General features: G+C 47.0%; 1 protein-coding gene across 1 annotated transcript in view; it reads left to right on the top strand.

The window, feature by feature from the left end:
• Nucleotides 1–22,299, top strand: part of LOC135218472 (uncharacterized) — a 124,918-nt gene that overhangs the window by 63,982 nt on the left and 38,637 nt on the right. The window contains exons 4-6 of the mRNA XM_064254797.1: nt 10,563–10,761; nt 18,555–18,628; nt 19,323–19,499. Coding sequence (XP_064110867.1) covers nt 10,563–10,761; nt 18,555–18,628; nt 19,323–19,499 — 450 coding nt within the window. The remainder of the gene's footprint in view (nt 1–10,562; nt 10,762–18,554; nt 18,629–19,322; nt 19,500–22,299) is intronic.

The following is a 22,299-nucleotide window of genomic DNA, read 5'->3' as shown; positions in this document are numbered from 1 at the left end:
AAACACTTAGGCAAGACCACGGTCCAAAGTGAGCGAGACGAGAATCCCCGATAATTGTTACACAATAATCGGGAACCTCGCCTATGCTCGAATTCCTTGAATTTCAAGCATTGGGAAGAAGACTGCTGCATTGAGAAGAAGACTGCTGCTGAAAGATGAGTATCTCACAGTAGGCGACCAACCTGGAATAGAGAAGAACGAACAGGAACATCCAGTTTTGCTTGAACTATCGTCTTCGGTATTCTGTTCACCATTGAAGCTTTCCTTCAAGGAAGACTTCTCCTTCACTCTCTTTGATAGAGATCGAAGGTGGTCGATCTCCAATCCTTATTTTGTTTTCTTGAAGGAAAAGAATTTAGGATGGAGATCGTTGTTCAGAATCCTACAAATATAGTACTATGTATATTAACCTCGCGACATGATTCTGCTAAGCAGTTGAATTGTCCGAGGGGTAGGCGCATATATCCTAGTTACTCTACGGATTGCGACTTAGACGAAGAGTATTCTAATTGAACTGCAACTCGGGGTTGCCTGCAACCTCCCAGGAGTTTCCAGTTTCAATTTTATATACTTATGGTTTTGTCACGACAACACCATTTCAGCTTTGGTATTTACCGAAATTCGTTTCGCCTAAATATAATTGCTTGAGCATATCTTTTATGCTCGGTGGTTCTAGCTGAACGCATTCCTTCGTGGAATGGATTACTTGGCAACTCGGATGACGAGTCAGCGACAGCTACTGCGTATTGAATGGCCTGAGGCAACTCAGTACCAGCTGCCGCTTCGAGATGCACGGTTGGTTATGTCTTTCTCCCCTCGCTGATTTGAATACCAACCGTATCTCTGCCCAACAATCCACGGACTTAAGTCTCTGATTAACGGGGATTCTCGCATACATGAATGACCATCTACTGCTGTGACGCTCGAATTCATCGCCTTCAGTATTGCGAGAATTTAAAACAGAGATATCTCTTCGACTTTCATCTTTCTGTTTACCGCACAGTAACAGAATTCTGTAATACTAGTCTCTTGCTGCATCGCACTGCGATAATGCGAATGATTTTTGCGGAATCTGAGTTTGTCCTCAAAATATCTCGTATTCGGAGGTGTACAATTGTTCATTGTTCACCCCTGATTAGCAGATGTATTGAAAGACATCGCCTACTCCCAGACCTGCCAGCTCTACTTCCAAACGTTCAGCCCATGAGAAGCAGTTCTTCAGGCAGCTCTCCCCTGTGTTTTTCATTACTGAAGAACGCCCCGCTTTCATTGCAACTACGACTTCTCACCGGACAGCAATGAAATAGCGGTTAGTGTTTTCAGTCATTTGTAAGCACAGGTTCAGAATCTTGAGATTCCTTCTCTCGATTCAGCTGGAAGACGTAGGTTGCATTTATTGCCTACCTTCGTCTTCAACGTCACATAGTGTTGTTTCTCCTTAACTGAGATTCAACTACTATGAGAGTGTCTTGCCTTCAGGGACCTAGGTCTCTAGACGGCAATTGACTTTCGCCTTTTGAGCATATGCCTTAAGAGAATCATCACCTCGCTGTCCGGCATTGGTGACAAACAAATACATTATTTGTTTGGTCTCTCGGCATAACCCTTTAAAAGGTGAAGGTCACGTGACTTACTCGGATGCTTGGACAACTTGCCTCACTTCCGATACCGAACTAGTCAGTCGGCAGCTGTCAGAGCGCCCGAGTCAGTTACGAACTACGCTGTGGACTTAGTTTGGTTTACGGAGCAATCATTACTTCGTCTTAATAGCTTGTCACAGTACCCATACCATCGACACCCACCATGGAGTGTCTGTGTCCTATCCTCTACCGAAAACTTCGCTGCATGGGGATAGGAGGATGCGAGACTCTTCGTGGCAAACGGACAGACCAGTATGGGTACTGGACATCACCGAAGTCGAGAAGAGGGATAGGTCATGCGACTATTCCCTTCTTTTCCTCTGAGGAACTGCATGACTTTTCCTGCGAAGTCAAGCATCCAGGGGATGGGGATCCATGACGCTCGATTTCGTACCAAACTTCGTAGTGAAGACTCGGAACCCTTCGGTCCCTGACGATCGGTTCGAGTCGTTCACAATCCCCTCCCTAATGGACTTCACCGCCTTTGATGCGAAGGAGATGCTGCTTTGTCCGCAAGAACTTCTCCGTGGCGCAGGTACTGAAGGCAGGGGTCTGGTCCAACCAGACCACATGCACCTCCTTCTACCTTCGGGATATTGCCCACAGGTCCCTTGGATCTTTTTCCTTGGGGACCCGTGGTGGCTGCTCAACACGTTTGTAGCGAACCCAGACCCTCGCAGGCTGAACAGCATCGAGTCCCTGTGTGTCTGTAACGAATGGATGAACGAATGATAGTGTGACTGGCTCCTCTTCCCCATCTTTTTCTTCCCCTCTACCTGGTGGGTAGAGGGGACATGGTCGTCACCCTGCTGGATAAGGACGAGATGCAGGTGAGCTATCTCAACAGAGCCCCATCCTATTCCCATTTCACTATGGATACTGAGCATATTTCCACCACTTCCTCCAACAAGGGGGAGGAAGTGGATGCCAGCTTGACACAAACCCATACTTTATGTTGCCTCTTGCAAATAGGAACAAGTTCTTGCTTGCTGGTACGAAGAGATACGCTTACCTCTCTCTTAGTACTCGGCCCAGAGGTCTGACCATTGATCCTGCGGTGCACACCCCGATCAATCGGACAGAGGCTTGGATCCCTCCCTCGCTCTTACGACCAGGGAGGCTTTCCAAGGTTGGACGAACACCAGTCTGTTCACCAAAAAGACTCAGATTCCTCCCACCAAGAAGTGCGTCTTCCTATTGTTAAAGGACCGAGGGTTTGTATTTGTATCGGAACAAATGGCAATTTGTCGAAAATTGCATTTTTCCTAACTATACAAACCTGAGGTCCTTTAACAATAGGAAGTAGCTAGCGGCAGCTGGAACGGTCGTAAGCTTCGAAAAAGGGGAGAACGGTAGTTAACTGCTTGTCCGACAGTGCGCGCGCCCGCGTGCGCCTGAGAGGTGAAGAATCACTTTTGCTTTAGGCCCATGCAAAAAAATGCAGATTGAGGGGTGGCATGAGGTGGGACTATATGTAAAGGACCTCAGGTTTGTATAGTTAGGAAAAATGCAATTTTCGACAAATTGCCATTTTAATACGATTGCAATATTAAATATGATTAATGTACTGTAGTAAAAGCCTGATAATAGTAAATGGTGAAAAGGATGGATAACCAGTCAAGCTGGCCATCTTTTTCACTCATATTATGATAGAATGTCAGGGGTAATGTTTTCTTCAGATGAGGAAGAGATTGTGGAATGCCTTTGACAGCTCATAGCAGTGCTAACCTGAAGGATGTATTAATAAACATTACCTTAATATAATTTATCTAGCCCTAAATTCCCAAAAACCGCACCAAAATTTACCACATTGGCAACCCTGTTACCTCCTATTCTGTCCGCCAGTTGGCAACACTGTCGTTGACAGATACAAAACCTTCCCTCAAATCAGTTGTTAACGAGCGCCCGTGTTGTTTATATCACGGCCGCTCTTTATAAATTTCCTTAAACATTTTTGTGCCTTTAAAGCTTTCATTATTTGTTAAATGAGACTTCGTGAATTACCACTCACGCATTACATCACGAAATAGTGAATTAACTTTGATTTCTGTTGTGGTTCTTATCTTAAATTACGAACTTTTGCGCGACCCGGAACTACTGACCTGTCCAATTCTACAATGGATTGCCAAGATAATACGATGCTTCCTTCTGCCAGCAACATCAGGAACTGCCCAGCTTGTGGGACAAGGATGAGTAGCAGGGAGTATGAACCCCATGACATTTGTAGCTCTTGTCGGGGACAGGTTTGTGACTTGACTTCTCGTTGCGACTTATGTAAGCCCTGGTCTGACGAGGATATGACTGCTTATATGAAACGCCAAACAATCTTGCAGCGCAAAAAATCGGTTAAGGAGGAAAAGAAATCGATTGCTAGAACTGTATCTAACGATTTCTTTGACTTGGGCGCTCATGGTTCTGGCTCTTCGGTTTCGGTATCGTACGACTCCGATTCCGAATTAATTGATGCTTTGCCCCCGTTACAACTGGTAATTAGTGAAGTTATTTCTGATGTAGATTCAAAGATTTGGGCAATGGAAAGGAAAACTACCTGGAAACAGAATTTAAGAAGAAATTACAGCTTAGTCTAGATAAGAGATATTTCAGCTAAGTTTAACAATCTGTCAGAGAATTTTCAAGAAGCCTTTACTAGAATGTCTAACACTCTTTTAGATTCATTTTCAGCTCCTCGTCAGGTACCTGTCGTGGCGAAGGCCTAGGGGGGATCCGGTCCGGGCAGGTGCCTAATGAATCTTTACCCAACGTGTCCCCTGTTAGTTTCATAACAGTGCCAAAGGGCGCTTATTTAGGAGAAGGGGGGAGGGATATTAGTCTCAGGCCTAAGATAGCTAGTCGTCAGGATTTTACTTCAGGGGAAGTTTCTAAGTTAGGATCTGACGATGATGATGATGATGACGCGGATTCGTGTGATATTGATGTTTCCTCGAATGATGTCATGATGTAGAATTCAAGAAACTTTTTATTTAATTTTGAGTTTTCTTTCCTCAGGCGAGGCCTAAAGAGCAGAAGCAGCCTCCGCCTCGTTGTATTACAGAAGGGATTTTTCTTGACGGTCCTTCCCGGTCACGGAATTGTTTTTACGTTTTTTCCCTTTGCCCAGAGGTTCGCGAGAGTGAGGGGGCGGACGTTGCCGCTAAACTTTCGAAGGTGATCGGGGAAGGAAGAGGAAGCTCTCTTCTCTTCTACGACACCGGAGAGGAGTTTATCAGGTGGCGGATGATTCTTCATTCTCTCGACCCCCCAAGCCAAATCCTGATTTTGTCCGACTTTCAAGTCAACCCTTGCCTTCTAAGGCTTCGGTCTCTGTCTCAATTGAAGATTTTATGGCTATGGAGTCTGTTATGAGCTCCTTACAAGAAGCTCAATCCTTCAATATGTGGGTCTTCGGAGGGCTTTTAATGTATATCAAGGACTCCGGGTTTGTTCCTCCTGATGCTCTTCTTTTTGAGAAATTCTGCTCATCCATTTCAATCGCTTTCTGTACATCAGAACGAGCTTGCTGCTTCAATGCAGGCCCTTTCTTGTTTCTCTAAGGCGTAACCTGTTTATTTGTCGCAGTTACCCATCCTCTGTATCGGAGATTCAGAGAACCCGTCTGTTGTCCTCTTCTCCTTTTGGCAATTTCCTTTTCGATATGTCTGTGCTTTCTGAGGTTTTGAAGGAAACACATCAAGGTGATGCCTCTTCCAAGCTCACTGGGCCTTTATCAAGAGCTTTTTCCTCTGGTCATCCTCCCGTTCCTTCAAGGAGTAAGCGTTTAAGTTTAAGACCAGATCTGTACCTTCTGCTCCAGCCCAACAACCTCCTTCTGGCTCTTTTTTCCAGAGTACATCTCAGGTTGCTGGTGCCTCTACTTCATCCTCTGGTGCTCACCCTTTGAAATGCGGGAGGGTTCTTGGCGTGGCTCTAAGGGCAGGGAAAGAGCTCAACCTCCAGGAGGACCTTCTTCTTCTTCTTCTTCCTTGTCTCTGGTAAGAATTTTGTTCGGAAGTAGGAGTCATCACCTCTCCACCTCGCCATGGAGGGACCGCAGTAGGAGCTTGTCTCTCCCGCCATTGTCAGCTTGGCAGGGAGAGCTGGATGGATGCTTGGGTGGTGGAGGTCCTGAAGGAAGGTTACGAGATCCCTTTTGTTTGTTTCCAGACCTCCACTTTCCAATCGTCCTCTCAAGTTCAGCAGTTCTTCCCCTCACTCCAATCAGGGGTCAAAGCCTTGGAGAAGAGCTTTTGGCCTTCTTGGAGAAGGATGCCATAGAGCAAGCTCCTCCCGGGTCCCGGGTTTTACTCTCGGATGTTTGTAGTTCTAAAGGCCTAAACGGGTGCCTGGGCGCCCCATCATAGATCTTTCGGTCTTGAACAAGTTCATTCTAAAGTCCAAGTTCAGGATGGAGACGGTCCAGACTGTTCTTTCATCCGTCAGGAGTGGACTGGATGATTTCCATCAATCTGCAGGATGCTTATCTGCAAATCCCCATCCATCCAAGAAGCAGACCTTACCTTTGGTTTTTTCACGGACGTCGGGAGTTTTCCAGTTCAAGACCCTTTGTTTTCGGCCTCACCACTGCTCCACAGGTCTTTTCCTCGGGTGATGGCTCCTGTTTTCAGCTATTCTGCATCAGTTAAATGTAAGATGCTTCGGTATCTGGACGATTGCATAGTCCAGGCCGAATCTCTAGAGAAATGTCTCTGGTCGAGGGAGATAGTTCTGTCTTTCTTTGTGTCGAGTTGGGCATTCGTTGGTCAACTTCGACAAGTCCAATCTAATCCCTTGCCAGATCATGACTTATCTGGGGATTGTTTTGAATTCCCAGATTTTGAGGGCTTCTCCCGCTCAGAAATGGATAGTCAAGCTTTTGAGTCTGATCAAAGAATTTTTGTCCTCCGTAACGCAGCCAGTTTCTCTTTGGAGGTCTCTCCTGGGCCATTTGTCATCCCTCATCCAACTGGTTCCCGGAGGTCGTCTCAGAATGAGGTCCCTTCAGTCGACACTTCGCCAGTCATGGGAGGGGATCGTGTCCGAGGACACGATAGTCGCCTCTTCTCCACAGTGTCGGAAGGATCTCCGTTGGTGGATGCCAAGTTCATCGCCTCAAGTCAGGGACATCTTCTTCTTTTCAGTTCCTCCGGACCTAATGTTTTGGTCAGACGCCTCGGATCAAGGTTGGGGCGCACACCTGGGCTCCGAAGCCGCTTCGGGCCTTTGGTTAGAGGAGGAGAGGATCATGTCAATAAATTGGAGGGAATTAAGGGCAGTGTACCTAGGCCTTCTTTCATTTCAGGATTAACTGTTGGAGTCGGTTGTCGCAATCTTTGTCGACAACACCACAGCAGTCTCGTACTTGAGAAACCAAGGCGGCACACAGTCGGATCTTCTCACTCAAGAAGCCCGATCAATCCTGTGTTGGGCAGAAGACAGGGGGATTACGTTGGTCCCTCAGTTTATCCTGGGCCATCACACGTCTTAGCAGACGCCTTGTCGAGACCGAACGAAGTTCAAGGGTCGAATGGACACTTTGCCAGGAAGTCTTCGACAGCCTCAGAAGAAATGGCCTGTCACAGTCGATCTGTTTGCCACCCCACTGAATTTTCGGTGCCAGTATTTCTTCGCGCCCCTTACCAGACTCCTATAGTGCCGGGACAGACTCTCTTTTGCAGGACTGGGAGGGACTTCAAGCCTATGCTTTTCCTCCGTTCTCTCTGGTGAGGTCAGTCCTCAACAAAGTGAGGGCAACCAAGCGTCTGGATCTCACCTTGATCGCCCCCTTCTGGCCACAGAAGGAGTGGTTTCCCTTCCCGACCTTCTGGAAGCACTGGTGGAACCCCCCATTCGCTTGCCAGAGAGACCAGATCTTCTCAAACAACCCCATTTTCATCGGTTCCATCAGAGGCTCCACATGCTTCATCTTCATGCCTGGAGACTGTCAGGAGGTTCTCCAAGCCCGAAGGGTTCTCCTCCAGAGTGGCGCGACAGTTGGCTCTTGCCAGACAGCAATCAACCAGAGTAAATTATCAGGCTAGATGGTCGGTTTACAGACGTTGGTGTAAGTCTCAAGGACATTCAATTTCTAGACCTTCCTTACCGAAAGTAGCAGAGTTTTTAGTTCATTTACATCATGACAGGGCCCTGTCACCTTCGTGCATTAAGGGTTATAGTCTATGCTTTCCTATTTTTTAAGGCAAGGCTCCCTGAGATCTCTTCATCTTATGTCATTAGAGATTTACTTCGATCTTTTTCCCTATCTCGACCCAGGCCGCAGTTTTCGCCTCCGACATGGGACGTTAACAAAGTCCTTCAAGCCTTAAGGTTCCCTCCGTTTGAGCCTCTGAATTCTGCCAAATTTCGCTGGCTACAGCCAAGAGGGTGGGTGAACTGCAAGCACTCTCTTTTCTGGTTGCCAGATCTGGACAAGACATGATTTTGTCATACCTTCCTGAATTTGTCGCAAAGACTGAATCGTCTGATAATCCCATTCCCAGGTCTTTCGTACTGAAGTCGCTGGTCGACTTTGTTGGTAATTTAAATGAGGAATTAGTTCTTTGCCCTGTTAGGGCGCTCTCATGCTATTTACGCCGCACGAAGGACATTCAGGGTCGTCCCCGTCATCTGTTTGTTTCACCCCGAAATGTCAAGAGACCTATTTCAAAGAATGGTGTATCCTTTTTTCTCAGAGATCTGATCGTTAAAACTGGTGGTTCGGCTGCCGGGGAAGACCAGACGCCGAGAGCACACAGTATTAGAGCAGTTGCTACATCAGTAGCTTTTATGAAGAACGTCTCAGTTGCCAAGGTGCTTGAGGCGGTGACTTGGCGTTCTAATTCTGTTTTTGCCTCTTTTTACTTGAGGGATATTTCTCTAGTTCTAGGCGACCTTAGTTCTTTGGGCCCGTTGGGTGATGGCAGGACAGGTCGTCAGCACGGAGAATTAGGTAGTCTTAATGTTTTAAGTTTGGTTGCTACCTGTATATTATTCATTAATTTTTGTTTTGTTGTATATATTTTTTGTTTTTTGTTTATTATAACCCATGGCAGTTTTTTTTTGACGTAGTTATAATGGAATTAGGCAGTTTGGTATTTAGGCGTTGTTGATGACAAGGACTGACTGCTTGGCAACTCATGCTGCTTCCATTGTCAGTGTGAAATGGTTCCAGCCACTGGGTTGTCGGCACTGGCGACTACGCTTCTCCCAGAGTCTATGCCGACCTAGGACTAGCCACTGGTGTTCGCTTTTCCTGACGACTCCTGCTTCTTCCTCTGTCCTGGACAGGGAATTAGTCGATGGATCGTCTGCTGTCATCTGGTGACTCGCTCACCATCTACTTTTTGTCTCACCTGTTTTCTCGGAGTCAGACACTCGTGCGAGATCAGGCGACATTTAGTAGCCCTGAGTTTCTTGTTGACCGAAGTCGGTTGCGTTTGATACACCCCCGATGATCGTGTAACATGAGACCAGGTTGGACTGTCAGGCATTCGTCCTTCGGGACTAAATCGCCTTTTTGCTCCGCGCTCCTTTCTCTTGGCACCAGAAAGCTGGAGTTAGGAGTTGCTCATGAGCCGATTCGTTGCTGGCGACGTTGGGTTGCGTTGATACACCCCCAAGGTTTGCTTAGCTTTGAATTGCTCAGACAGTCCAGATACTCATCCTTCAGGGAAAGAATGGTGCTTGATAGTCTTCACGGTGCAGCCTTGCTGTCCTCGATTCGTCTGACTGGTCACCTGGTCGGTCACCTGACTTTAGTACAGACGGACTGACTATGCACTTACTCCTTGTCCTGTGCTACCGCAGTTTGGCAGCATTATGGTAGGAGACTTTGAGTTGTTAGTATCTTAGACCTTGGGTTGAGTTTTGACTGCCTATGATATATATTTCTTTGATTGTTTTCTCCTATTCTGTCCGAAGGGGAAATTGTATTCAGATTCCCTCCTCCTTTTCAATGTGGTTAATCGGGCTAGATAAATTATATTAAGGTAATGTTTATTAATATGGAATTTTTATTCTAAAATTAAAAATAATAATTACTTACCTGTATAATTTATCTAGTCCCACCCATCCTACCCCACGATCTGCCTATCACAACTGATTTGAGGGAAGGTTTTGTATCTGTCAACGACAGTGTTGCCAACTGGCGGACAGAATAGGAGGTAACAGGGTTGGTAAATTTTGGTGCGGTTTTTGGGGATTTAGGGCTAGATAAATTATACAGGTAAGTATTATTAATATTAATTTTAGACTAAAAATTCCATTTCTAGAAGGGACAAGTTGGAAAATCCTTTCCATATCAAAAACTTTCATTCAGTTCAAAGTAACTTTCATGCAAAATTTTAATTTCAAAGCTCAGCTCAGTTATAGCTAATTACTGCACACTATTCAAATTAGTATCATGCACAGTTGACCCCTGGTATTCGCAGGGAATGCGTACCGCAACCCCCCACAAATAGCTAAAATCCGTGAATACTTAAAATAAACCCTAAAAATGGTTAGCACTGCCTATTTTGATAGTTCAAATGCAAAAAAAAAAAAAAAAAAAAAAAAAAAAAAAAAAAAAAAAAAAATGTCTATTGTACCTGAGTATTTTAATAGTTTTATCACAAAAAGTGCATTTAGTCATGAAAATGTTATGAAAATACAGTAATTGGTGAATATTTTGCAGTGAAAAATACCATGAATAGGCTAATTTTCTGTGAATAGTGTGATTACTATCTGTTCCATAGAGGAATCCGCAAATTGGCGAGTCCATGAATCCGGAAACGTGAATGGGGGGTCAACCGTATACATGGATTGCCATTCCTCATGAAATTCAAGACTGACTGACGCTGTATTTGATTTACGCATGTTAACTTTTAACTATGAGACAACTGGCTGCAGCTGTAAAGTTATTTCCTAATTATCACTATTTCTGTTTTCCAGATATCACAGAATGAGTCAAACGATGGTGTCATTGCCTTGGGGAAGTTAGTCGAGATGAACCGCCATTGGGGCATGGAAGCTGTGAAGGAAGGAGAAGCCTTGCTTGGCATCTCCCTCGTCTCGCCGCCAACCCACATCTTCTGCCATATCAGAACAGCCATATATAATTTCTTAAACTTAATAATCGGTTTGGTCTTAGGTTAGTAAATGAAATGACTTTTTTTATGGCTTATTATGAATTTATTCAGTTATATTTTTTATTTATGTAGAATTGTCTGTTTTTGTACATGAACTTTCCTGCCAGATATATACTTAGCTTACGTCTCTGACGTCACGACAGAATTCAAAACTCGCGGCAAATGCGACAGGTAGGTCAGGTGATCTACCCCACCCGCCGCTGGGTGGCAGGTGTATGAACCAATCCCCCTTTCCAGTCATAATTTTTCTGTCGCCGGTGTCGACTACATCTGTTGTCGATACCTCTCGATTTTGGATTATTACTCGTTTTCGCCCTGGATTGTTTCATCGGACTTTTGGTGAAGTACCTGCTCCTTGGCTTGGCATTTGCGATTTGTGGACCAGTTTTTTATTATTCTTTGGATTATTCTTGGAATTTCATTATGTCTGATTTAGAAATTAAGAAATCAACTATGTTCAGAGTTTGTTCTGTTAGCGATTGTAAGGTGAGGCTACCGAAAGCTGCGGTAGACCCTCACACAGTATGCATGAGGTGTAGGGGGAATGACTGCTCATTTATTAACCCTTGTAATGAATGTGGTAATTTGAATGAAGAAGAATGGAAGGCGCTTTCTTCTTATGTAAGAAAGCTTGAGAAGGACAAGGTTAGGAAAGCTTCATCTAGGAGTTCTAGTAGGTCTCGCGCTAGCGAGTTTGAAGTTGATAACCCTGTTGTAGACGTAGCGCCTTTACCAGTTTCAGCCCCTGCTTCCTGCATCGAACCCGAAGATGCGCCTTCGGAGGTGGACACTATGAGAGCCACTATTCGCAGCATGGAGCTGAAAATTAAAGTGCTAGAAGGTAAGAGTGATTGCAATTTGTGCAGTGATCCCAGTGCAGTGGGAGGGTGCGTCTGATCGGCTCCCTAATGCTTTTAGGCCTAGACCTCATTCCAGACTCCCAGACCCAGTGGAGGAGGAAAGTCGAAAGCCGCAGGAAGGTTAGGGAGAACCTCCACCGGTCAGGCGTCCCCTCGGTAGCGCCTGATGTTCGCTCCCAGGCTACCTTGATCGCGCCAAGAGAGAAGTCTTACGGCAATGCTTCTCATCTTCGCCTTCTCCTTCGCCCAGCGTGGTTTGGAGCTCCTCGGAAGCTTCTCGGCCGTCGAAGAGAGCCTGGCAGGCTTCTTCCGCTCTCCCCTCCAGCCCTGAAGTTTTTTCGGAAGATCCTGGATTGGATGTGAAGAAACCGAGGATTTCTTTGGAGTTTCGCTCTCCTAGTAAGGATCGAGCTGCGTCTCCCGTGAAGGACTTTGTTAAGTCCTCCTGCACGTGTGGTTTTGGCTAGTCTGCAGGCGCAGATTACGGCTCTGGCTGACTCTTTGATTGTGACTTCTTGTCGTAGGAAGGACGTCTCGCTCCCCGGTAAAGAAGTCCAAGGCGTCTCTTCTCCAGGTTTACGCTATTCGTCAGTAACCGCCCTCTCTCCAGGAGTGGATCGTAGTACGAGGCGCTCTTCAACGGACAGGCGCTCTCCTGCGGACATCGTTTCTCTCGTCGGACAAGGGGCATGCTTCCCGTAGACGAGCCTCTCCTGACAGCGCTCGTCTCGAGACAGGATCTCTCCCGCTGGCAGACGCCAGGAGCCTGGTAGGCGTTTTTCTCATGGTAGCCGCTCTCCTTCAGGCTTTCGCTCTCCTGTGACCAGACGCCCTTTGGTAGACAGGCGCTCTTCTCCTGTCAGCCGCCCTTCGCTTAGCAGGCACCAAGAGCCTGGTAGGCGCCCTTCTCCTTCAAGGCGCTTCTTCTCCGATTTTTCGCTCTCCTCGAGTTAGGCGCCGGGAATCTGTCAGACGCTTCTCGCCTGGTAGGCGCTCATCGCCAGAGATTCGCTCTCCTCTCCAGTCAGGCGCCAAGAGCCTGATAATCGCTTCCGCGCATGACAGCGCTCTTTCGCCAGGCAGCCGCTCTCCTTTAGACAGGCGCCAGGAGCCTGATAGATGCTTTTCGCCTAATAGGCGCTCTTCGCCAGATTTCGCCCACCCTGCGTTCGTTAGGCGCCAAGAGCCTAGAATACGCCCTCAATCCTGACAAGAGGAGTTTTCAGGCAGAATCTCAAACGGAAGTTATAACTTCCCCGGTTAGATGTCAGAGTTCTTCCAGACGTTCTCCCAAGGATGGACTCTCGGCTGAGGACAAGACAGCCTTTCATCGTAAGGATCGTGAAGGATCTTCGGCGGAAGAAGACAGGTCCCTCGTAAGAAGAAATTCCTAAAGAAAGTTCCTCCGTTTCTTCATACAAGCGTTTGACGGACCTGTTGCTTCAGGAATTCGGAGACGCTCTTTCTCCTGTCGCCCCGCCCTCGCCTCTTTCGTTATTTTCGACTTCGAAAACTTCGAAGGTTTCATCCTGTGTCAGGATGAAGCCTGCAATCTCTATGAAGAAGGCGCTTAGAGGTTTTGGTGAGTGGCTTCTTTCGAAGGAAGAGAAAGGGAAGACGGTGTTCTCTTTCCCTCCTTCTAAGCTTACTGGAAAACTAGGATTCTGGTATGAATCGGGAGAACCCTTGGGCCTCGTTCTTCCATCCTCGCAGACTCGACTTCTCTTCACTGGTGGATTCCTCTCGACGCTCTGCCCTCATGTCTGCTAAGACGACATGGGGGATGAATGAGCTTGACCACCTGTTGAAGGGAATGTTCCGAGTCCTGGAGGAGTTTTAACTTCCTAGACTGGTCTTTGGGCGTTTTGGCCAAGAAGACGCAGACCCCGGATTCCATTTCACCTGAGGATCTTATCAGTGTTTCTCACGTGTATGGATAAGGCAGTGAGGATGGATCAAGTGAAATAGCTTCCCTTTTCGGAGCGCGGGAGTGATCAAGAAAAGATCTGTTTTATGTTCGTTCCTGACGAAATCAGATCGCAGTGCTCGAGAGCCTCTCTCCTGTATTCTAGCTCTCTCCTCAACTCTTCCCTAAGAAGATCATTCAGGATGTTTCTTGTGCCCTTTCAGCTAAGGCTACACAGGACATGCTAGCCCAGTCTACCAGGAAGCCTCACTCTTCTTTCCAAGCTAAAACCAAGAGAGAGACTCCAGTTAGGCAGGAGCCCTTTCGAGGAGTCCCTCCTGCCAGAGCTTCTTCCTCTAGAGGATCTAGACCCACTATACGAAGGAAGACCTTCTATAGATCCATCAGAGGGAAGAAGTAGGATTCAAGTTCTCCAGACATCAGTGGGTTGCCAGACTGACTGAAGTTTTTTGCCGACGTCTGGGGCCAGAAAGGGGCGGACAACTGGTCACTCTCGATTGTCCGCAAAGGCTACCTCATTCCCTTCTTATCAAGACCTCCGTTGTTGACGACGACTCCGAGGGAGTTGGTAGCCAAGTACAAGGACCCCATCATGAATCGCCCTCTCTCTAGCAGTAGATCTTATGCTGGAGAAGGAGGCGATAGAACTAGTGAAAGATCCTCATTCTGCGGGTTTTTACAACAGACTGTTCCTAGTTCCCAAGAGCTCAGGAGGATGGAGACCGGTTCTGGATGTAAGCGCCCTGAATGTCTTCGTAGAAAAAAGGAAGTTCGCCATGGAGACAACTTCTTCATTGTTGGCGGCTCTTCGTCAGGGGACTGGATGGTGTCCCTAGATCTTCAGGACGCTTACTTCCATGTGCCTATCCATCCTTCTTCAACGGGGAAGTTTCTGAGATTCATGATGGGAGGGAAGATCTTCCAATTCAGGGCCTTGTGCTTCGGCCTTTCGACAGCCCCTCAAGTTTTCACGGGTTTAATGAAGAATGTAGTGCAGTGGCTACATTTGGAGGGAGTGAGGCTGTCTCTCTATCTAGACGATTGGCTGATCAGAGCAAGCTCACAAGAACGATGTCTGGAGGGCCTACAAAAGACACTGACTTTAGCAAGTTCGTTGGGACTTCTGGTGAACTTCCAGAAGTCACAATTAATCCCCAGTCAAGAGCCTGATATATCTGGGGATTCGGATGGTTTCTCCGATTTTCGGGCATATCCGTCACCAGAGAGGATTGCTAATTGCCAAGAGAAACTAACGACCTTCCTAGAGAAAGATGCATGCACAGCGAGGAGTGGATGAGTCTGTTGGGGACACTTTCCTCGCTGGAGCAATTCGTTTTCTCTAGGAAGGTTGCATCTCAGACCTCTCCAATTCTTCCTTTTACCGGAACTGGAGGTGTCTCTCTCTAGACCTGGAATTCTCCTTCATGATATCAAAAGGAATCAAGAAGGCCCTTCTGTGGTGGGCAGATCCTCTCCGATTTGCAGAAGGTCTGTCTCTGTACATGCCAAACCCGAACCAAGTATTGTTTTTCAGACGGCGTCGGAGACGGGTTTGGGGTGTGCGACCCTAGGGTCAAGAGAAGTGTCAGGCACCTGGGAGGGGGAACAGGTGTCCTGGCACATCAACAACAAAGAGTTGATGGCAGTGTGGTTGGCGTTAAAGCCTTCGAGCCCCACGTCCGAAATGCTATAGTTCAGGTCAACTCGGACAACACCACAGCCTTGGCTTACATAAGAAAGCAGGGGGGGGGGGGGACACACTCTTTCTCCCTGTACGAAACAGCGAAGGACTTGCTGTTGTGGTCTCAGGCAAGGAAGATCGTTCTCCTCACCAGGTTCGTACAGGGAGAAAGGAATGTCAGAGCCGATCTCCTGAGCAGGAGGAATCAAGTGCTCCCCTCGGAGTGGACTCTGCACTCAGAAGTTTGCCAGGACCTGTGGAGGTTATGGGGCAGACCTCATATCGACCCTTTTTGCGACAGCAAAGAACAAGAATAGACCTCTACTGCTCCCCGATCTCGGACCCCAGGGAGCAGTGCCAGTCGATGCTTTCCTTCTAGCTGGAGAGTCTGGACGTCTATGCTTTTCCTCCATTCAGATTCTGAGTTCAAACACTCAGAAAGTTTGCGGCCTCGGAAGCGACAAGGATGACGCTGGTAGCTCCATTCTGGCCGGCCCAAGATTGGTTCACAGAGGTGCTGGAATGGCTGGTGGACTTTCCAAGAGCTCTTCCACAAAGAGTAGATCTGCTCAGACAACCCCACTTCGACAGGTATCACAAAAAACCTCCCCGCTCTCAATCTGACTGGCTTTCGACTGTCAAAAGTCTTGTCAGAGCGAAGGGGTTTTCAGCTAAGGCAGCGAAGGCTATCGCCTCAGCTAGAAGGCCCTCTAAAACCCTTAGTGTCTACCAGTCGAAGTGGGACGTCTTCGCCGTTGGTGGCAGAAACCAGAAGCGTTCCTCTTCCAGTACCTCTGTGACCAATCGCAGATTTCCTGGTTTTTCTCAGGGAAAAATGCGGTCTTGCAGTTTCGACCATCAAAGGATATCGGAGCATGTTAGCAGCTGTGTTTAGGCACAGGAACTTAGATATCTCCAACAACAAAGATCTACATGATCTGCTAAGATCTTTCGAAACTTGCAAGAAACCCTCGTCTCAAATTCCGAGCTGGAACCTGGATGTGGTTCTTCGTTTCTGAGGTCCTCGAAGTTCGAACCTCCCCAGTCATCTTCTTTCAAGGATCTTACGAAGAAGGCTCTGTTTCTTTTGGCTTTAGCATCTGCCAAGAGAGTTAGTGAGCTTCATGCTCTAGAAGGAAGGGTAGGTTTCCAAAGGAGATTCCGTGATTTGTTCCTTCCTTCCTTCTTTTCTTTTCTAACTAAGAACGAGAACCCCTCAAATCCTTGGCCAAGGAGTTTTTTGAGGTTCCAGGCTTAGCTCCCCTGGTAGGGGAAGAGCCGGAAAGAACTCTTTGCCCTGTGAGGACTTTAAGATACTACCTCCAGCGGAAGAAGTCTCTTAAGGGCATTAAGGACAGACTTTGGTGCTCTGTAAAGGATCCCAGTAGACCATTGTCTAAAAATGCTTTGTCCTTCTTATTAGAAGCCTCGTGAAGGAAGCACATTTGGCTTGCGGTGAGGATCAGTTCAAGCTTTTGAAAGTCAAGGCTCACGAGGTAAGAGCCATTGCTACGTCCTTGGCTTTCAACAAGAATATGTCACTCCAGAATCTGATGAAAGCAACATTCTGGAGATGCAATTCAGTATTCGCGAACCACTACCTTAGAGACGTCAAGATTACTTACGATAAGTGCTTCGCATTAGGCCCGTATGTATCGGCGGATTCGGTGCTGGGGCAGGAAGCTGAACCATATCCTTTGTAAATTTTTCCCCTATTGTTTGTATTGTGTTTTTTATGGTTGTTTGAAAAGAGGATGCGGGTAGGCATCTCTTTCTATTCGTAGTGCTAACATTAGAATGGTTAGGTGATCTGTTTGTGCTAGAGCTCCCTGCATTGGTAGTGGTCAGGCTCTGTCATTTAAGAGGGCGAATCCCCATTGACATGATCCAACTTGGATTCTACTGAGTAAGTGGATATCAAATCCCTTCGGTAGACCCAAAGAGTCTTTTCAGCTGTAGGTCACGCCCTCGCTGTAGCTCTTCAGGCTTTGCAGACTAATAGACAGTAACTATGAAGTCTTCAGTCTTATCAGGTAAGAACCAAGGTTTGTTAGTATCCTACAACAGATGTTGTTTCCCCTTTTTCCTTGTTAGCTCTGTCTTTTTCCCTCCACCAAGGGTGTCAATCAGCTAAGTATATATCTGGCAGGAAAGTTCATGTACAAAAATGATATTGTTATTTTACAATAAAGTTTTGTACATACTTACCTGGCAGATATATACGATTGATGGCCCTCCCAGCCTCCCCTCAGGAGACAGGTGGAAGAAAAAAATTATGACTGGAAAGGGGGAGGGGTTGGTTCATACACCTGCCACCCAGCGGCGGGTGGGGTAGATCACCTGACCTACCTGTCGCATTTGCCGCGAGTTTTTTGAATTTCTGTTCCCGTTTGACCGTTCAGAAGACGTAAGCTAAGTATATATCTGCCAGGTAAGTATGTACAAAACTTTATTGTAAAATAACAATATCATTTTATGCATTACTTGCATACTCTGGTAAACCCTTAAATAAGCTAACATACACTTGCTCACTTTTTGTTCAAAAGAAATTTATCTTTTAATTTAAATATGTGTGAAGTCAATGAGCGACTTGTATCTACTAGCAAATGTAAAAAGAAAAAAAAACATGATCATGGAACCAAGTGCACTTCACAGTCTTGTTTTGTAACATCCTGCCTTCTTAGTATGAGTAATATCCACATTATAATAGTGACACAGTTTTAAACCTTTATGTGATGTCTATACTATATTCCTCAAGCTTGTGGATTCATTGTTTTCATTACAATTGGATATTGAGCTTGTGATATAGCAAGTTCATGATCACTTCATGTACAAATATTTCCTTCATTGTGTAGTTGAGACAGAATAGTTATTAGTACTCTACATACAAAGTGGTTGTGTTGCTTTTCAGTTGACTCTAATTTTATGAATAGGTTGGTTCACATTTTGTTTGCCACTCTTTAAAGGACCAATAACAATTTGTTGTTTATACCCATTTATATATGTAGTACTTTGAAAATAAGGAAAATGGGCACAAATTTCATGATTTTCTATTCAACTTTTAATAATTGTCTGAACAGGCCCTACTTTTGTGATGAGAGTTGAAGTGCCCCCCAGCACCTTTCAGCCATCATCCAAATGCAACCCAGCATTAAAATATGTTTGATTAATTTTTAGACAAATTTTCTGCAGATGATGTCACTGGATTTCAAAGGATTAACTGTCATCATATATTCATCTTTCATTGACGAAAGTATGTAGGATAAAATGAAAATGTGAAGTTCCCTTATTTATTTGTATTTAACAAAAATTTCTCTGCATTTCCAGTTATTGGGGCTTGTTGGTTAACATTCACATATGTCAAATACCACAGACGTAAAAAAGAATTGGAAAAGCAGCAGGTGTGTGCTTTTAATTATTTATTTTGTACTAATACAGGCAGTCCCTGGGTTACGATGGGTTCGACTTATGACGTTCCAAGGTTAAGGCGCTTTTCAATTATATTCATCAGAAATGATTTTCAGGGTTACGATGGCAGAAGAAATTTGACACCAAAAATGCAAAATAATCAATATTTGAAGGTTTTTTTTATTAAAAATGCAATAAGAATGCAGTTTACATAGTTTTGAATGCACCCAAAGCATTATAAGGAAGGTTTTCTTAGGATTTTTGATGATTCGGCTTAGACGATTTTCGGCTTACAACGCGTCTTAAGAACGGAACCCCCTTCGTAACCTTGGGACTGCCTGTAGTATAGTTTTGTCAAGCTCATTTTATGTGGTAAATTATGTATGCTGTACTGCTTTTCAGAAATCCCCAAAACTCTATTGGTATGTTCTGTTAGTACCATATATGCATGTCAAATATTTTACGTACTGTTAAGAAATGTATTTATGAAATTTTTCAAATTAGGTGCTTATCTTATTAATGGTGTTTAAATTCGAATGTAGCCTGGTATATAATTAAGAAGAAAAAAGTGGTCCTATTATTGCACTGCTTGATGAACAAAAAATGGTACTGTTACTAATGCACTGTTTGATAAATCCAAAATGGTACTCTTATTAATGCAATGTTCAATGAATATTCCATGGGCAGGTACTTGAAACAGTTGAACAGATTTTAGAAACCCTGGGTGGTTTAGCCAGACCTGGTGGAAAAGATTATGTTGCTGTGAACCATGTACGTGATTCTCTTATTGGACCCAGAGACAGGAAAGCAAAACAGGATATTTGGAAGAAGGCTGTGACATTCATTGATAATTATGAGTCTAGGGTAAGTCTTTATTAATGAAGTTTGGCTCTCATATTGTTCAAGTTTTCTCAATCTACTTTATTTTTAAGAGCTTGAGGGTAAGAACAGTCTTGTATGAATTTTTTTTTGCCATTACAGGTTTTATAACTAGTGTTTTGTTTTGCAAGCCCATTATGCCTTATTTTCATGATTTGGAAATCCTATTTTGAGTTAATATTTATCAAGATTGTTCTGCAAGTTGATATCATCTCAAGTCCTTCCTCACTTTAAGGTAAAATGAACAAAATGAGTGTGATGGGTTGGGGTGAGGGCTGTCTGTATATGATTAATTAGTTGTTCCAATACGAATACAAACCATCGGTCCTTTAACAATAGGAATGTAACTTGCGGCAGCTGGAACCGGTCGTAAGCTTCGAACAAGGGAGTTCGGTAGTTAACTGCTTGTCCGACAGTCAGTGCACCACGCGACTAGGAGGTGAAGATTCACTTTGCTTTCGGCCGCGCTGGGTGACAGACGTGTTCTCCACTTCTCTCCGCCCGCCTTTCGTCGTATGCTTTGTTTTCTCCAAACCTTGGTTTGCTTTTGTGTAAATTGTGTCTAAATACTGTAAGTACGTGTGCTTTGTATTATTACCAATTTATTATGGATTCTCGTGAGCTGGAGAGTTCCCCACGCCCCCCATCAGCCGCAGGATCTGTCCTGGTAGGGAGGGCCGTAATAGTGGGGCCTTCCGCTCCTTCTTGGAAGTTGATCCTCATGAATTGCATGCTCGGTGTCGGGGGCACGAATGCTCTCGCGCCGAGCCCTGTGATATTTGTGCGACGTAAGCCTGCCAGGGAGTCATCAGAAAGTTCTCCGGCTACTCCCCTGGTCACGGACACGTTGTCTTCTTTCCTCCCTCCATCTCAGCTCCCGCGTATGGATCCTTCTCCTTTGGGGGGGGGTTGATCCTCGCTCCCTTCTCTTCGCCCGATCCGTCAAGCGTGGAGGAGGGGGCGAGGTACCCAGACATCCAATTGTACTCGGGGTCTTCCGTTCGCTCAGGGTGGGACTTGTCCCCCCCTCCCGGACGAAGGGGAACCCCTCTTACTAACCCGACTTTTGCCGTCCTCAGGTGTGGTGCTCGTTGGGTCTCCAGGGGACACTTGAGTGTTCGGGGGCTGTTGCATCACCTGGCGAGTGGCTCTGCTTCGGTCACGCACGGTCCGGTAACCACCACCACCACCACCTTGTCGACCCCAGGGTATGCCGCCCTTCCTCACCTGGTTTATACACAGCATATTGCTACGGTGACCCCTTCAACTGCAGTGCAGGTGCCGTTCCCCAGCGTTCCAAGGAGCGTCGTAACACCGCCACCCAGGTTCGCTGCTCTCGCACCAGCCCCCGACTTCTGGTGCCCAAAGTGCTTGTCCCTGGACCTGCCACCAGTACCCAGGGGGTCGCTGGCCGCTGCCCCGCCTCCTGCTGTTCCTGCCGTACCTGACTTTCCTGCCTTGCCTGGACCAGCCCCTGCCGACGTCGTTCCTGCCCGTGGTGTTGCTGCTCCAGTCGCAGGTCCTTCCGGACAGGTGCAGCTGGGTCGTGTTGCTTTGGCAATTGCCCCGGCTCCGTCCTGGATGGAGGATCTGACGACTGTCCTGAGGAAGCTGACGAAGAAGAAGAGGAAGAGGAGGAAGGTGTCGTCGTCGTCTTCGTCGTTGTCTGCTGCCACCTCTTCCCCTTCGACTTCCAAGGCTTCACGGCCGAAGAAGATGAAGGCTGTCTCCTTCCCCCCTAAGAAGTCTCCTTCGGGAACTTCTAAGGGCCCGTCTCACTCTGGTGGGACCGGTACCTCCTCACCTGGTGCTAGGGGCTCTGCCGCTACATTAGGTTCCGTCTCGACCTCTCGTTCGCGAGAGGTACCGAGTATGCGGTCGCCCGCAGGTGACCGTGCAGCCAAAGTCCAGGCTTCCGAGTTCGCTCGGTGCCAGGACCGAGGCACGGAGCGGAAGACAGGTGAGATTCGCTCAGGTGACTCCTGCCAGGCCAGCGATTGCTCTCGTAACGATGCACGGGCTCCCATGGTTGACGCGACGGTCCCAGACCGGCTGCAGGTTGAGAAATGGAAGAGGTCCCCTCAGTCGCCGGAACCAGCTGACGCGCCTTGAGGACAGGCCCCGCTCCCACCACGACAGCAGACTCTGCAGGTCCCCTGACCGCTGCTCCCACCGGGACCGGGTGGGTAGGGGGGGGACCAGCAGCAGCTCCTCTGACGCTCGGATCCGGAGCCGTTGTTCTCGGTCCAGCCGCTCTCCCCTGGAGAGCCGCGCGATCAGGCCTGCAGCTCGATCGCCACCGTGAGTTGGCGATCGCCTGCAGCCCCCCAAGCTTACCGGTTCTGCCGGTGAGCGAGAGGGGAGCGTCAGGTCTTCCTCTCCGATCCCTTCAACTTCCTCGGGCTATGCTGGGAAGAGCGAGGTGATCCGGAGTGACCGTGAGGAGCACGCTCCTCACAGTCCCACCACGATGCCTTATGAGCCTGGCACGGTCTTAGGATCGATCAGGTCGTACACGCAAGTGGCAGGAGGGGACCAGGAGGGGTCTGTTGCAGTCCCTCCTTTGCAGAGGTTATTGCGCTGATTCGTCAGCACAATGACCTCGGGGAAGGATCGCCGCTCCCACCTTTCTGAGCCTACCTCCAGGCTCAAGTTGTTCTGGGGTCCTAAGAAGGAACCCAGGACGACGGTGGGTCTGCCGCGATCGGCTCTGGCTGACTCGGTGCTGGGCCAGTGGACTCTTTCGTCTCCGGACAGGAAGGTTCGCTACGGTCTGGCAGGTCTT

Source organism: Macrobrachium nipponense, chromosome 9 (assembly GCF_015104395.2).
Source record: "Macrobrachium nipponense isolate FS-2020 chromosome 9, ASM1510439v2, whole genome shotgun sequence".
In the NCBI taxonomy this organism is placed as follows: domain Eukaryota; kingdom Metazoa; phylum Arthropoda; class Malacostraca; order Decapoda; family Palaemonidae; genus Macrobrachium; species Macrobrachium nipponense.
Note: the sequence above shows the minus strand (reverse complement) of the source record. Positions and strands in the feature narration are given on the sequence as shown.